Raw genomic sequence first — 16,641 nt, forward strand, 5'->3', positions numbered from 1 at the left:
GCCTACACAGAGGTGGGTGGGTGGGTGAGTGAGTGGGTGAGTGAGTAAGAGAGACACACATCTCTCAACACACACATCGAGACAGCCTACACAGAGGTGGGTGGGTGGGTGAGTGGGTGAGTGGGTGGGTGGGTGGGTGAGTGGGTGAGTGGGTGGGTGGGTGGGTGAGTGGGTGAGTGGGTGAGTGGGTGAGTGAGTGAGAGAACCACACACATCTCTCAACACACACACATCGAGACAGCCTACACAGAGGTGGGTGGGTGGGTGGGTGAGTGGGTGGGTGAGTGAGTGGGTGGGTGAGTGAGTGGGTGAGTGGGTGGGTGAGTGGGTGAGTGGGTGGGTGAGTGGGTGAGTGGGTGAGTGAGTGGGTGGGTGAGTGAGAGAGAGAGTGAGTGAGTGAGTGAGTGGGTGAGTGAGTGAGTGAGTGGGTGAGTGAGTGAGTGAGTGGGTGGGTGAGTGGGTGAGTGGGTGGGTGGGTGAGTGAGTGAGTGAGAGACACACACATCTCTCAACACACCCATATCGAGACAGCCTACACAGAGGTGGGTGGGTGGGTGAGTGGGTGGGTGAGTGAGTGGGTGAGTGGGTGAGTGGGTGAGTGAGTGAGTGAGTGGGTGGGTGGGTGGGTGAGTGAGTGAGTGGGTGAGTGAGTGGGTGGGTGAGTGGGTGAGTGAGTGAGTGGGTGGGTGAGTGAGTGGGTGGGTGAGTGGGTGAGTGAGTGAGTGAGTGGGTGAGTGGGTGAGTGGGTGAGTGGGTGAGTGAGAGAGACACACATCTCGCAACACACCCACATCGAGACAGCCTACACAGAGGTGGGTGGGTGAGTGGGTGGGTGAGTGAGTGGGTGGGTGAGTGGGTGAGTGGGTGAGTGAGTGAGTGAGAGAGACACACATCTCTCAACACACACACATCGAGACAGCCTACACACAGGTGGGTGGGTGAGTGGGTGGGTGAGTGAGTGGGTGGGTGAGTGAGTGAGAGAGAGACACACATCTCTCAACACACACACATCTCTCAACACACACACATCGAGACAGCCTACACAGAGGTGGGTGGATGGGTGGGTGGGTGGGTGGGTGAGTGAGTGGGTGGGTGAGTGGGTGGGTGGGTGGGTGAGTGGGTGGGTAAGTGAGTGGGTGGGTGAGTGAGTGGGTGGGTGAGTGAGTGGGTGGGTGGGTGAGTGAGTGAGAGAGACACACACATCTCTCAACACACCCACATCGAGACAGCCTACACAGAGGTGAGTGAGTGAGAGAGACACACATCTCTCAACACACCCACATCGAGACAGCCTACACAGAGGTGGGTGAGTGGGTGAGTGGGTGAGTGAGTGGGTGAGTGGGTGAGTGAGTGGGTGGGTGAGTGGGTGAGTGAGTGAGTGAGTGGGTGAGTGGGTGAGTGAGTGAGTGGGTGGGTGAGTGGGTGAGTGAGTGAGAGAGACACACACATCTCTCAACACACCCACATCGAGACAGCCTACACAGAGGTGAGTGAGTGAGAGAGACACACATCTCTCAACACACACACATCGAGACAGCCTACACAGAGGTGAGTGGGTGGGTGAGTGAGTGGGTGGGTGAGTGGGTGAGTGAGTGAGAGAGACACACACATCTCTCAACACACACACATCGAGACAGCCTACAAAGAGGTGGGTGGGTGGGTGGGTGAGTGAGTGGGTGAGTGGGTGAGTGGGTGAGTGAGAGACACACATCTCTCAACACACCCACATCGAGACAGCCTACACAGAGGTGGGTGGGTGGGTGAGTGAGTGGGTGGGTGAGTGGGTGAGTGAGTGAGAGAGACACACACATCTCTCAACACACACACATCGAGACAGCCTACACAGAGGTGGGTGGGTGGGTGGGTGAGTGGGTGGGTGGGTGGGTGGGTGAGTGGGTGGGTGGGTGGGTGGGTGAGTGGGTGAGTGGGTGAGTGGGTGAGTGGGTGGGTGGGTGGGTGAGTGAGTGAGTGAGAGAGACACACATCTATCAACACACCCACATCGAGACAGCCTACACAGAGGTGGGTGAGTGAGTGGGTGAGTGGGTGAGTGAGTGGGTGGGTGAGTGAGTGAGTGGGTGGGTGAGTGGGTGGGTGGGTGGGTGAGTGGGTGGGTGAGTGAGTCAGTGGGTGAGTGAGTGAGAGACACACACATCTCTCAACACACCCACATCGAGACAGCCTACACAGAGGTGAGTGGGTGGGTGGGTGAGTGAGTGAGTGGGTGGGTGGGTGGGTGAGTGAGTGGGTGGGTGGGTGAGTGGGTGGATCGGTGGGTGAGTGGGTGAGTGAGTGGGTGAGACACACATCTCTCAACACACCCACATCGAGACAGCCTACACAGAGGTGGGTGGGTGAGTGGGTGGGTGGGTGAGTGAGTGAGTGAGAGAGAGACACACACATCTCTCAACACACACACATCGAGACAGCCTACACAGAGGTGGGTGAGAGAGAGACACACATCTCTCAACACACCCACATCGAGACAGCCTACACAGAGGTGAGTGAGAGAGACACACATCTCTCAACACACACACATCGAGACAGCCTACACAGAGGTGGGTGGGTGGGTGGGTGAGTGGGTGAGTGGGTGGGTGGGTGAGTGGGTGAGTGGGTGAGTGAGTGAGAGAGACACACATCTCTCAACACACACACATCGAGACAGCCTACACAGAGGTGGGTGGGTGGGTGGGTGAGTGGGTGAGTGGGTGGGTGAGTGAGTGAGTGAGTGGGTGAGTGAGTGAGTGAGTGGGTGAGTGAGTGGGTGAGTGAGTGGGTGGGTGGGTGGGTGAGTGGGTGGGTGAGTGGGTGAGTGAGTGGGTGGGTGAGTGAGTGAGTGAGAGACACACACATCTCTCAACACACCCACATCGAGACAGCCTACACAGAGGTGGGTGGGTGAGTGGGTGAGTGAGTGAGTGGGTGGGTGGGTGGGTGAGTGGGTGGGTGGGTGGGTGAGTGGGTGAGTGAGTGGGTGAGACACACATCTCTCAACACACACACATCGAGACAGCCTACACAGAGGTGGGTGGGTGGGTGAGTGAGTGGGTGGGTGAGTGGGTGAGTGAGTGAGAGAGACACACATCTCTCAACACACCCACATCGAGACAGCCTACACAGAGGTGAGTGAGTGAGAGAGACACACATCTCTCAACACACACACATCGAGACAGCCTACACAGAGGTGAGTGGGTGGGTGGGTGGGTGAGTGGGTGAGTGGGTGAGTGGGTGAGTGGGTGAGTGGGTGAGTGAGTGAGTGGGTGAGTGGGTGAGTGAGTGAGTGGGTGGGTGAGTGAGTGAGAGAGACACACACATCTCTCAACACACCCACATCGAGACAGCCTACACAGAGGTGGGTGGGTGGGTGAGTGAGTGAGAGAGACACACACATCTCTCAACACACCCACATCGAGACAGCCTACACAGAGGTGGGTGGGTGGGTGAGTGGGTGGGTGGGTGAGTGGGTGGGTGGGTGGGTGAGTGGGTGAGTGGGTGGGTGGGTGAGTGGGTGAGTGGGTGGGTGGGTGAGTGAGTGAGTGAGAGAGACACACATCTATCAACACACCCACATCGAGACAGCCTACACAGAGGTGGGTGAGTGAGTGGGTGAGTGAGTGGGTGAGTGGGTGGGTGGGTGAGTGGGTGAGTGAGTGGGTGGGTGAGTGAGTGAGTGGGTGGGTGAGTGGGTGGGTGGGTGGGTGAGTGGGTGGGTGAGTGAGTCAGTGGGTGAGTGAGAGAGAGACACACATCTCTCAACACACCCACATCGAGACAGCCTACACAGAGGTGAGTGGGTGAGTGGGTGGGTGGGTGGGTGAGTGAGTGAGTGGGTGGGTGGGTGGGTGAGTGAGTGAGTGGGTGGGTGGGTGAGTGGGTGGGTGGGTGGATGAGTGGGTGAGTGAGTGGGTGAGACACACATCTCTCAACACACCCACATCGAGACAGCCTACACAGAGGTGGGTGGGTGAGTGGGTGGGTGGGTGAGTGAGTGAGAGAGAGACACACATCTCTCAACACACACACATCGAGACAGCCTACACAGAGGTGAGTGAGAGAGACACACATCTCTCAACACACACACATCGAGACAGCCTACACAGAGGTGAGTGAGAGAGACACTCATCTCTCAACACACACATCGAGACAGCCTACACAGAGGTGGGTGGGTGGGTGAGTGGGTGAGTGAGTGAGTGAGTGGGTGAGTGAGTGGGTGAGTGAGTGAGTGGGTGAGTGAGTGGGTGGGTGGGTGGGTGAGTGGGTGGTTGAGTGGGTGAGTGAGTGAGTGAGAGACACACATCTCTCAACACACCCACATCGAGACAGCCTACACAGAGGTGGGTGGGTGAGTGGGTGAGTGAGTGAGTGGGTGGGTGGGTGAGTGAGTGAGTGGGTGGGTGGGTGAGTGGGTGGGTGGGTGGGTGAGTGGGTGAGTGAGTGGGTGAGACACACACATCTCTCAACACACACACATCGAGACAGCCTACACAGAGGTGAGTGAGAGAGACACACATCTCTCAACACACACACATCGAGACAGCCTACACAGAGGTGGGTGGGTGGGTGAGTGAGTGGGTGGGTGAGTGGGTGAGTGAGTGAGAGAGACACACACATCTCTCAACACACCCACATCGAGACAGCCTACACAGAGGTGGGTGGGTGGGTGAGTGAGTGGGTGGGTGGGTGGGTGAGTGGGTGGGTGGGTGGGTGAGTGAGTGGGTGGGTGAGTGGGTGAGTGAGTGAGAGAGACACACACATCTCTCAACACACACACATCGAGACAGCCTACACAGAGGTGAGTGGGTGGGTGGGTGGGTGAGTGGGTGAGTGGGTGAGTGAGTGGGTGAGTGGGTGAGTGAGTGGGTGAGTGGGTGAGTGAGTGGGTGAGTGGGTGAGTGAGTGAGTGGGTGAGTGGGTGAGTGAGTGAGTGAGTGGGTGAGTGGGTGAGTGAGTGAGTGAGTGGGTGGGTGAGTGAGTGAGAGAGACACACATCTCTCAACACACACACATCGAGACAGCCTACACAGAGGTGGGTGGGTGGGTGGGTGAGTGAGTGGGTGAGTGGGTGAGTGAGAGACACACATCTCTCAACACACCCACATCGAGACAGCCTACACAGAGGTGGGTGGGTGAGTGGGTGAGTGAGTGAGTGGGTGGGTGGGTGAGTGAGTGAGTGGGTGGGTGGGTGAGTGGGTGGGTGGGTGGGTGAGTGGGTGAGTGAGTGGGTGAGACACACACATCTCTCAACACACACACATCGAGACAGCCTACACAGAGGTGAGTGAGAGAGACACACATCTCTCAACACACACACATCGAGACAGCCTACACAGAGGTGGGTGGGTGGGTGAGTGAGTGGGTGGGTGAGTGGGTGAGTGAGTGAGAGAGACACACACATCTCTCAACACACCCACATCGAGACAGCCTACACAGAGGTGGGTGGGTGGGTGAGTGAGTGGGTGGGTGGGTGGGTGAGTGGGTGGGTGGGTGAGTGAGTGGGTGGGTGAGTGGGTGAGTGAGTGAGAGAGACACACACATCTCTCAACACACACACATCGAGACAGCCTACACAGAGGTGAGTGGGTGAGTGAGTGGGTGAGTGGGTGAGTGAGTGGGTGAGTGGGTGAGTGAGTGGGTGAGTGGGTGAGTGAGTGAGTGGGTGAGTGGGTGAGTGAGTGAGTGGGTGAGTGGGTGAGTGAGTGAGTGAGTGGGTGGGTGAGTGAGTGAGAGAGACACACATCTCTCAACACACACACATCGAGACAGCCTACACAGAGGTGGGTGGGTGGGTGAGTGAGTGGGTGAGTGGGTGAGTGAGAGACACACATCTCTCAACACACCCACATCGAGACAGCCTACACAGAGGTGGGTGGGTGGGTGAGTGAGAGAGAGAGACACATCTCAACACACCCACATCGAGACAGCCTACACAGAGGTGGGTGGGTGGGTGGGTGAGTGGGTGGGTGGGTGGGTGAGTGGGTGGGTGGGTGGGTGAGTGGGTGGGTGGGTGGGTGAGTGGGTGGGTGGGTGAGTGGGTGGGTGGGTGAGTGGGTGGGTGGGTGGGTGGGTGGGTGAGTGGGTGGGTGGGTGAGTGGGTGGGTGGGTGAGTGAGTGAGTGAGAGAGACACACATCTATCAACACACCCACATCGAGACAGCCTACACAGAGGTGGGTGAGTGAGTGGGTGAGTGAGTGGGTGAGTGGGTGGGTGGGTGAGTGGGTGAGTGAGTGGGTGGGTGAGTGAGTGAGTGGGTGAGTGGGTGGGTGGGTGGGTGAGTGAGTCAGTGGGTGAGTGAGTGAGAGACACACACATCTCTCAACACACCCACATCGAGACAGCCTACACAGAGGTGAGTGGGTGGGTGGGTGAGTGAGTGAGTGGGTGGGTGGGTGAGTGAGTGAGTGAGTGGGTGGGTGGGTGAGTGGGTGGGTGGGTGGGTGAGTGGGTGAGTGAGTGGGTGAGACACAAATCTCTCAACACACCCACATCGAGACAGCCTACACAGAGGTGGGTGGGTGAGTGGGTGGGTGGGTGAGTGAGTGAGTGAGAGAGAGACACACATCTCTCAACACACACACATCGAGACAGCCTACACAGAGGTGGGTGAGAGAGAGACACACATCTCTCAACACACCCACATCGAGACAGCCTACACAGAGGTGGGTGGGTGGGTGGGTGAGTGGGTGGGTGGGTGGGTGAGTGGGTGGGTGGGTGGGTGAGTGGGTGGGTGGGTGGGTGAGTGGGTGGGTGGGTGATTGGGTGGGTGGGTGGGTGAGTGGGTGGGTGGGTGAGTGAGTGAGTGAGAGAGACACACATCTCTCAACACACCCACATCGAGACAGCCTACACAGAGGTGAGTGGGTGGGTGGGTGGGTGAGTGAGTGGGTGGGTGGGTGAGTGAGTGAGTGGGTGGGTGGGTGAGTGGGTGGGTGGGTGGATGAGTGGGTGAGTGAGTGGGTGAGACACACATCTCTCAACACACCCACATCGAGACAGCCTACACAGAGGTGGGTGGGTGAGTGGGTGGGTGGGTGAGTGGGTGGGTGGGTGGATGAGTGGGTGAGTGAGTGGGTGAGACACACATCTCTCAACACACCCACATCGAGACAGCCTACACAGAGGTGGGTGGGTGAGTGGGTGGGTGGGTGAGTGAGTGAGTGAGAGAGACACACATCTCTCAACACACACACATCGAGACAGCCTACACAGAGGTGAGTGAGAGAGACACACATCTCTCAACACACACACATCGAGACAGCCTACACAGAGGTGAGTGAGAGAGAGACACATCTCTCAACACACACACATCGAGACAGCCTACACAGAGGTGGGTGGGTGGGTGAGTGAGTGAGTGGGTGAGTGAGTGAGTGAGAGAGACACTCATCTCTCAACACACACATCGAGACAGCCTACACAGAGGTGGGTGGGTGGGTGGGTGAGTGAGTGAGTGAGTGGGTGAGTGAGTGGGTGAGTGAGTGGGTGGGTGGGTGGGTGAGTGGGTGGGTGAGTGGGTGAGTGAGTGGGTGAGTAGGTGAGTGAGTGAGTGAGAGACACACATCTCTCAACACACCCACATCGAGACAGCCTACACAGAGGTGGGTGGGTGAGTGGGTGAGTGAGTGAGTGGGTGGGTGGGTGGGTGAGTGAGTGAGTGGGTGGGTGGGTGGGTGAGTGGGTGAGTGAGTGGGTGAGTGAGTGGGTGAGACACACATCTCTCAACACACCCACATCGAGACAGCCTACACAGAGGTGAGTGAGTGAGTGAGAGAGACACACATCTCTCAACACACACACATCGAGACAGCCTACACAGAGGTGGGTGGGTGGGTGGGTGAGTGGGTGGGTGGGTGAGTGGGTGAGTGGGTGGGTGGGTGAGTGGGTGGGTGAGTGGGTGGGTGAGTGAGTGAGTGGGTGAGTGGGTGGGTGAGTGGGTGAGTGAGTGGGTGGGTGAGTGAGTGGGTGGGTGAGTGGGTGAGTGGGTGAGTGAGTGGGTGAGTGGGTGAGTGAGTGAGTGAGTGGGTGGGTGGGTGAGTGAGTGAGAGACACACACATCTCTCAACACACCCACATCGAGACAGCCTACACAGAGGTGGGTGGGTGAGTGGGTGGGTGAGTGAGTGGGTGGATGAGTGAGTGAGAGAGAGAGACACATCTCTCAACACACCCACATCGAGACAGCCTACACAAAGGTGGGTGGGTGAGTGGGTGGGTGGGTGGGTGAGTGGGTGGGTGAGTGGGTGGGTGGGTGGGTGAGTGGGTGGGTGGGTGAGTGGGTGGGTGGGTGAGTGGGTGGGTGGGTGGGTGAGTGGGTGGGTGGGTGGGTGAGTGGGTGGGTGGGTGGGTGAGTGGGTGGGTGGGTGAGTGGGTGGGTGGGTGGGTGGGTGAGTGAGTGGGTGATTGGGTGAGTGAGTGGGTGGGTGGGTGAGTGAGTGGGTGGGTGGGTGAGTGAGTGAGTGAGTGGGTGAGTGAGTGAGTGGGTGAGTGAGTGAGTGGGTGGGTGGGTGAGTGAGTGAGTGAGTGGGTGTGTGAGTGAGTGAGTGGGTGGGTGAGTGGGTGGGTGGGTGAGTGAGTAGGTGAGTGAGTGGGTGGGTGAGTGAGTGGGTGATGGTACTACTACTACTGATGATGATGATGGTGGTGGTGGTGATGATGGTGGTGGTGGTGGTGATGATGATGATGGTGATGATGGTGATGATGATGATGGTGATGGTACTACTACTGATGATGATGATGGTGGTTGTGGTGGTGGTGATGATGGTGATGATGATGATGGTGGTGATGATGATGATGGTGATGATGGTGATGATGATGATGGTACTACTACTGATGATGATGATGGTGGTTGTGGTGCTCCCGCTACAGCTGATGGGACACATGGATGTGATCTCCTTCATGGCCGATGGATTTTACCTTTACTACCCCATCACCATCGTCCTCGTCTGCCTGGCGACATACTTCACGTGAGAGTCACTCACTCAGTCACTCACTCAGTCACTCACTCAGTCACTCACTCAGTCACTCACTCAGTCACTCACTCAGTCACTCACTCACTCAGTCACTCAGTCACTCACTCAGACACTCACTCAGTCACTCAGTCACTCACTCAGACACTCACTCAGTCACTCACTCACTCAGTCACTCAGTCACTCACTCAGTCACTCACTCACTCAGTCACTCACTCAGTCACTCAGTCACTCACTCACTCAGTCACTCACTCACTCACTCAGTCACTCACTCAGTCACTCAGTCACTCAGTCACTCACTCAGTCACTCAGTCACTCACTCAGACACTCACTCACTCAGTCACTCACTCAGTCACTCAGTCACTCACTCACTCAGTCACTCACTCACTCACTCAGTCACTCACTCAGTCACTCAGTCACTCAGTCACTCACTCAGTCACTCAGTCACTCACTCACTCAGTCACTCACTCACTCACTCAGTCACTCACTCAGTCACTCAGTCACTCAGTCACTCACTCAGTCACTCAGTCACTCACTCAGACACTCACTCACTCAGTCACTCACTCAGTCACTCAGTCACTCACTCAGACACTCAGTCACTCAGTCACTCAGTCACTCACTCAGACACTCAGTCAGTCACTCACTCAGTCACTCACTCAGACACTCAGTCACTCACTCAGTCACTCAGTCACTCACTCAGACACTCAGTCACTCAGTCACTCACTCAGTCACTCAGTCACTCACTCACTCAGTCACTCACTCACTCACTCAGTCACTCACTCAGTCACTCAGTCACTCACTCAGTCACTCAGTCACTCACTCAGACACTCACTCACTCAGTCACTCACTCAGTCACTCAGTCACTCACTCAGACACTCAGTCACTCAGTCACTCAGTCACTCACTCAGACACTCAGTCAGTCACTCACTCAGACACTCACTCACTCAGTCACTCACTCAGTCACTCAGTCACTCACTCAGACACTCAGTCACTCAGTCACTCAGTCACTCACTCAGACACTCACTCACTCAGTCACTCAGTCACTCACTCAGACACTCAGTCACTCACTCAGTCACTCAGTCACTCACTCAGTCAGTCAGTCACTCAGTCAGTCACTCACTCACTCAGTCACTCACTCACTCAGTCACTCAATCACTCACTCAGTCAGTCACTCACTCACTCACTCAGTCACTCACTCAGTCACTAACTCAGTCACTCACTCACTCAGTCACTCAGTCACTCACTCAGACACTCACTCAGTCACTCACTCACTCACTCAGTCAGTCAGTCACTCACTCAGTCAGTCACTCAGTCACTCACTCACTCACTCAGTCAGTCACTCAGTCACTCACTCAGTCACTCACTCAGTCACTCACTCACTCAGTCAGTCACTCAGTCACTCACTCACTCAGTCAGTCACTCAGTCACTCACTCACTCAGTCACTCACTCAGTCACTCAGTCACTCACTCAGTCACTCAGTCACTCACTCACTCACTCAGTCAGTCACTCAGTCACTCACTCACTCAGTCAGTCACTCAGTCACTCACTCACTCAGTCAGTCACTCAGTCACTCACTCAGACACTCACTCAGTCACTCAGTCACTCAGTCAGTCACTCACTCAGTCACTCACTCACTCAGTCACTCAGTCACTCACTCAGACACTCAGTCACTCACTCAGACACTCACTCACTCAGTCACTCACTCAGTCACTCACTCAGTCACTCACTCAGTCACTCACTCAGTCAGTCAGTCACTCACTCAGTCACTCACTCAGTCAGTCACTCACTCAGTCACTCAGTCAGTCACTCACTCACTCACTCAGTCACTCACTCACTCAGTCACTAAGTCACTCAGTCACTCACTCAGTCACTCAGTCACTCACTCACTCAGTCAGTCACTCAGTCACTCACTCACTCAGTCAGTCAGTCACTCAGTCACTCACTCACTCACTCAGTCAGTCACTCAGTCGCTCACTCACTCAGTCACTCACTCAGTCAGTCACTCACTCAGTCACTCACTAATTCACTCACTCAGTCAGTCACTCATTCACTCAGTCACTCACTCAGTCACTCACTCACTCAGTCACTCAGTCACTCACTCAGTCACTCACTCACCCACTCACTCACTCACTCACCCACTCACTCACTCACTCACCCACTCACTCACCCACTCACCCACTCACTCACCCACTCACTCACCCACTCACTCACCCACTCACTCAGTCACTCACTCAGTCACTCACTCACTCACTCAGTCACTCACTCACTCACTCAGTCACTCACTCACTCACTCACCAACTCACTCACTCAGTCACTCACTCAGTCACTCACTCACTCACTCAGTCACTCACTCACTCAGTCACTCACTCAGTCACTCACTCAGTCAGTCAGTCACTCAGTCAGTCAGTCACTCACTCACTCAGTCACTCAGTCAGTCAGTCAGTCACTCAGTCAGTCACTCACTCACTCACTCAGTCACTCAGTCAGTCACTCACTCAGTCAGTCACTCAGTCACTCACTCACTCACTCAGTCAGTCACTCAGTCACTCACTCAGTCACTCACTCACTCACTCAGTCAGTCACTCAGTCACTCACTCACTCAGTCAGTCACTCAGTCACTCACTCACTCAGTCAGTCACTCACTCAGTCAGTCACTCACTCAGTCACTCAGTCACTCACTCACTCACTCAGTCAGTCACTCAGTCACTCACTCACTCAGTCAGTCACTCACTCACTCAGTCAGTCACTCAGTCACTCACTCACTCAGTCAGTCACTCAGTCACTCACTCACTCACTCAGTCAGTCACTCAGTCACTCACTCACTCACTCAGTCACTCACTCACTCACTCAGTCACTCACTCAGTCACTCACTCAGTCACTCACTCAGTCAGTCAGTCAGTCACTCAGTCAGTCACTCACTCACCCACTCAATCACTCAGTCAGTCACTCAGTCACTCAGTCAGTCACTCACTCACTCAGTCACTCACTCAGTCACTCAGTCACTCACTCACTCAGTCACTCAGTCACTCAGTCACTCACTCAGTCACTCACTCAGTCACTCACTCACTCACTCAGTCAGTCACTCAGTCACTCACTCACTCAGTCAGTCACTCACTCAGTCACTCAGTCACTCAGTCACTCACTCAGTCACTCAGTCACTCACTCACTCAGTCAGTCAGTCACTCAGTCACTCACTCACTCAGTCAGTCACTCAGTCACTCACTCACTCAGTCAGGCACTCAGTCACTCACTCACTCAGTCAGTCAGTCACTCAGTCACTCACTCACTCAGTCAGTCACTCAGTCACTCAGTCACTCACTCACTCAGTCAGTCACTCAGTCACTCACTCACTCAGTCAGTCACTCACTCAGTCACTCAGTCACTCACTCAGTCACTCACTCACTCACTCAGTCAGTCACTCACTCAGTCAGTCACTCAGTCACTCACTCAGTCACTCACTCACTCACCCACTCACTCACTCAGTCACTCACCCACTCACCCACTCACCCACTCACCCACTCACTCACTCACCCACTCACTCACTCAGTCACTCACTCTCCCACTCACTCACTCACCCACCCACTCACCCAGTCACTCACTCACCCACTCACTCACCTACTCACTCACTCACTCACCCACTCACTCACTCACCCTCTCACCCACCCACTCACTCACTCACTCACCCAGCAACTCACTGACTGCGGATATCGGGAAGCCGTGAGTGTATGAGTGAGTGTATGAGTGAGTGAGTGTATGAGTGAGTGTATGAGTGAGTGTATGAGTGAGTGTGTGAGTGAGTGAGTGTATGAGTTAGTGAGTGTATGAGTGAGTGTATGAGTGAGTGAGTGAGTGTATGAGTGAGTGAGTGAGTGTGTGAGTGAGTGAGTGTGTGAGTGTTTGAGTGTATGAGTGAGTGAGTGTATGAGTGAGTGAGTGTATGAGTGAGTGAGTGAGTGTATGAGTGAGTGAGTGTATGAGTGAGTGAGTGTATGAGTGAGTGAGTGTATGAGTGAGTGAGTGTATGAGTGAGGGAGTGTATGAGTGAGTGAGTGAGTGTATGAGTGAGTGAGTGTATGAGTGAGTGAGTGTATGAGTGTGTGTGTGAGTGAGTGTATGAGTGAGTGAGTGTATAAGTGAGTGAGTGAGTGTAAGAGTGAGTGAGTGTATGAGTGAGTGTATGAGTGAGTGAGTGTATGAGTGAGTGTATGAGTGAGTGAGTGTATGAGTGAGTGTATGAGTGAGTGAGTGTATGAGTGAGTGAGTGAGTGTAAGAGTGAGTGAGTGAGTGTATGAGTGAGTGAGTGTATGAGTGAGTGTATGAGTGAGTGAGTGTACGAGTGAGTGTATGAGTGAGTGAGTGTATGAGTGAGTGTATGAGTGAGTGAGTGTATGAGTGAATGTGTGAGTGAGTGTGTGAGTGAGTGAGTGTAGGAGTGAGTGAGTGTATGTGTGAGTGAGTGTAAGTGTGTATTAGTAATTGTGTAAGTGTGCATTAGTAAGCCTGTATTAGTAAGTGTGCAAGTGTGTTTTCGTAAGTGTGTAAGTGTGTATTGGTAAGTGTGTATTAGTAAGTGTGTATTAGTAAGTGTGTATTAGTAAGTGTGTTTTCGTAAGTGTGTAAGTGTCTATTAGTAATTGTGTATTAGTAAGTGCATATACGTGTATATAAGTGTGTAAGTGTGTATATAAGTGTGTAAGTGTGTATGTGTAAGTGTGTATACGTATATAAGTGTGTGTAAGTGTGTAAGTGTATTAGTAAGTGTATATAAGTGTGTAAGTGTGTATATAAGTGTGTAAGTGTGTATAAGTGTGTAAGTGTGTATATAAGTGTGTAAGTGTGTAAGTGTATAAGTGTGTAAGTGTGTATATAAGTGTGTATATAAGTGTGTAAGTGTGTATATAAGTGTGTAAGTGTGTGAGTGTGTATGCATATAAGTGTATATAAGTGTGTAAGTGTGTATTAGTAAGTGTGTATAAGTGTATAAGTGTATAAGTGTGTGAGTGTATATATAAGTGTGTATAAGTGTGTATAAGTGTGTAAGTAAGTGTGTGAGTGTATATATAAGTGTGTATAAGTGTGTATACGTGTATATATAAGTGTGTATATAAGTGTGTAAGTGTGTAAGTGTATTAGTAAGTGTATATAAGTGTGTATAAGTGTGTAAGTGTGTGAGTGTGTAATCTCCAGGATGGGTTCACGTCTCCTCAAGCTCCTCGGCTTCCAGCAGTTCATCGGTGACGATGACATGACCTCTGACCTCATCGAAGAGGGCACAGAGTTGCTCAGACGAGGTTAGTGGTGGTGGTGGTGGTGGTGATGGTGATGGTAGTGGTGATGATGGTGGTGATGGTGATGGTGGTGGTGATGATGGTGGTGGTGATGGTGGTGGTGGTGATGGTGGTGATGGTGGTGGTGGTGGTGGTGAGGTGGTGATGGTGATGGTGGTGGTGATGGTGGTGATGGTGGTAGTGGTGATGGTAGTGGTGGTGATGGTGGTGGTGGTGGTGGTGGTGATGGTGGTGGTGGTGGTGGTGATGATGGTGGTGATGGTGGTGATGGTGGTGGTGGTGGTGGTGATGGTGGTGGTGATGATGGTGATGGTGGTGGTGATGGTGGTGGTGGTGATGGCGGTGGTGGTGATGGTGGTGGTGGTGATGGTGATGGTGGTGATGGTGGTGATGGTGGTGATGGTGGTGGTGGTGATGGTGGTGGTGGTGATGGTGGTGGTGGTGGTGATGGTGGTGGTGGTGGTGATGGTGATGATGGTGGTGGTGGTGGTGATGGTGGTGATAGTGGTGATGATGGTGGTGGTGGTGGTGGTGATGGTGGTGATGGTGGTGATGGTGGTGGTGGTGGTGATGGTGGTGATGGTGGTGGTGGTGAGGTGGTGATGGTGATGGTGGTGGTGATGGTGGTGATGGTGGTAGTGGTGATGGTAGTGGTGGTGATGGTGGTGGTGGTGGTGGTGATGGTGGTGGTGGTGGTGATGATGGTGGTGATGGTGGTGATGGTGGTGGTGGTGGTGGTGATGGTGGTGGTGATGATGGTGATGGTGGTGGTGATGGTGGTGGTGGTGATGGTGGTGGTGATGGTGGTGATGGTGGTGGTGGTGGTGGTGGTGGTGATGATGGTGGTGGTGGTGATGGTGGTGATGGTGGTGGTGGTGATGGTGATGGTGGTGGTGGTGATGGTGATGGTGGTGGTGATGGTGGTGATGGTGGTGGTGGTGGTGATGGTGATGGTGGTGGTGATGGTGGTGGTGATGGTGGTGGTGATGGTGGTGGTGGTGATGGTGGTAGTGATGGTGATGGTGGTGGTGATGGTGATGGTGGTGGTGATGGTGATGGTGGTGGTGATGGTGGTGGTGGTGATGGTGGTAGTGATGGTGATGGTGGTGGTGATGGTGATGGTGGTGGTGGTGGTGGTGATGGTGGTGGTGGTGGTGATGATGGTGATGATGGTGGTGATGGTGGTAGTGGTGATGGTGGTGGTGGTGGTGGTGATGGTGGTGGTGGTGATGGTGGTGGTGATGGTGATGGTGATGGTGGTGGTGGTGATGGTGATGGTGGTGGTGATGGTGGTGATGGTGGTGGTGGTGATGGTGATGGTGGTGGTGATGGTGGTGGTGATGGTGGTGGTGATGGTGGTGGTGGTGATGGTGGTAGTGATGGTGATGGTGGTGGTGATGGTGATGGTGGTGGTGATGGTGGTGGTGGTGATGGTGGTAGTGATGGTGATGGTGGTGGTGATGGTGATGGTGGTGGTGGTGGTGGTGATGGTGGTGGTGGTGGTGGTGGTGATGATGGTGATGATGGTGGTGATGGTGGTAGTGGTGATGGTGGTGGTGGTGGTGGTGGTGATGGTGGTGGTGGTGGTGGTGATGGTGATGATGGTGGTGATGGTGGTGATGGTGGTGGTGGTGATGGTGGTGGTGGTGATGGTGGTGGTGGTGGTGATGGTGATGATGGTGGTGATGGTGGTAGTGGTGATGGTGGTGATGATGGTGGTGGTGGTGGTGGTGGTGATGGTGATGATGGTGGTGATGGTGGTAGTGGTGATGGTGGTGGTGATGGTGGTGATGGTGGTGATGGTGGTGGTGGTGATGGTGGTGGTGGTGGTGGTGATGGTGGTGGTGGTGGTGGTGATGGTGGTGGTGATGGTGGTGATGGTGGTGGTGGTGGTGATGGTGGTGGTGGTGATGGTGGTGGTGGTGATGGTGGTGGTGGTGGTGATGATGGTGATGATGGTGGTGATGGTGGTAGTGGTGATGGTGGTGGTGGTGGTGGTGGTGATGGTGGTGGTGATGGTGATGATGGTGGTGATGGTGGTGATGGTGGTGGTGGTGATGGTGGTGGTGGTGATGGTGGTGGTGGTGGTGATGGTGATGATGGTGGTGATGGTGGTAGTGGTGATGGTGGTGATGATGGTGGTGGTGGTGGTGGTGATGGTGATGATGGTGGTGATGGTGGTAGTGGTGATGGTGGTGGTGGTGGTGGTGATGGTGGTGATGGTGGTGGTGGTGATGGTGGTGGTGGTGATGGTGGTGGTGATGGTAGTGGTGGTGGTGGTGATGGTGGTGGTGGTGATGGTGGTGGTGATGGTGGTGGTGGTGGTGATGGTGGTGGTGGTGGTGGTGGTGATGGTGATGGTGGTGGTGATGGTGGTGATGGTGGTGGT

General features: G+C 54.4%; 1 protein-coding gene across 1 annotated transcript in view; it reads left to right on the forward strand.

Annotated features, from left to right (window-relative positions):
* Window positions 1-16,641, forward strand: part of LOC142908535 (G-protein coupled receptor-associated protein LMBRD2-like) — a 72,562-nt gene that overhangs the window by 19,734 nt on the left and 36,187 nt on the right. Inside the window, exons 9-10 of the mRNA XM_076059274.1 lie at window positions 8,862-8,959; window positions 14,152-14,255. Coding sequence (XP_075915389.1) covers window positions 8,862-8,959; window positions 14,152-14,255 — 202 coding nt within the window. The remainder of the gene's footprint in view (window positions 1-8,861; window positions 8,960-14,151; window positions 14,256-16,641) is intronic.

This window comes from Petromyzon marinus, assembly GCF_048934315.1.
Source record: "Petromyzon marinus isolate PM22_M1 ecotype Great Lakes invasive population chromosome 85 unlocalized genomic scaffold, UKy_Petmar_22M1.pri1.0 chr85_unloc.2, whole genome shotgun sequence".
In the NCBI taxonomy this organism is placed as follows: domain Eukaryota; kingdom Metazoa; phylum Chordata; class Hyperoartia; order Petromyzontiformes; family Petromyzontidae; genus Petromyzon; species Petromyzon marinus.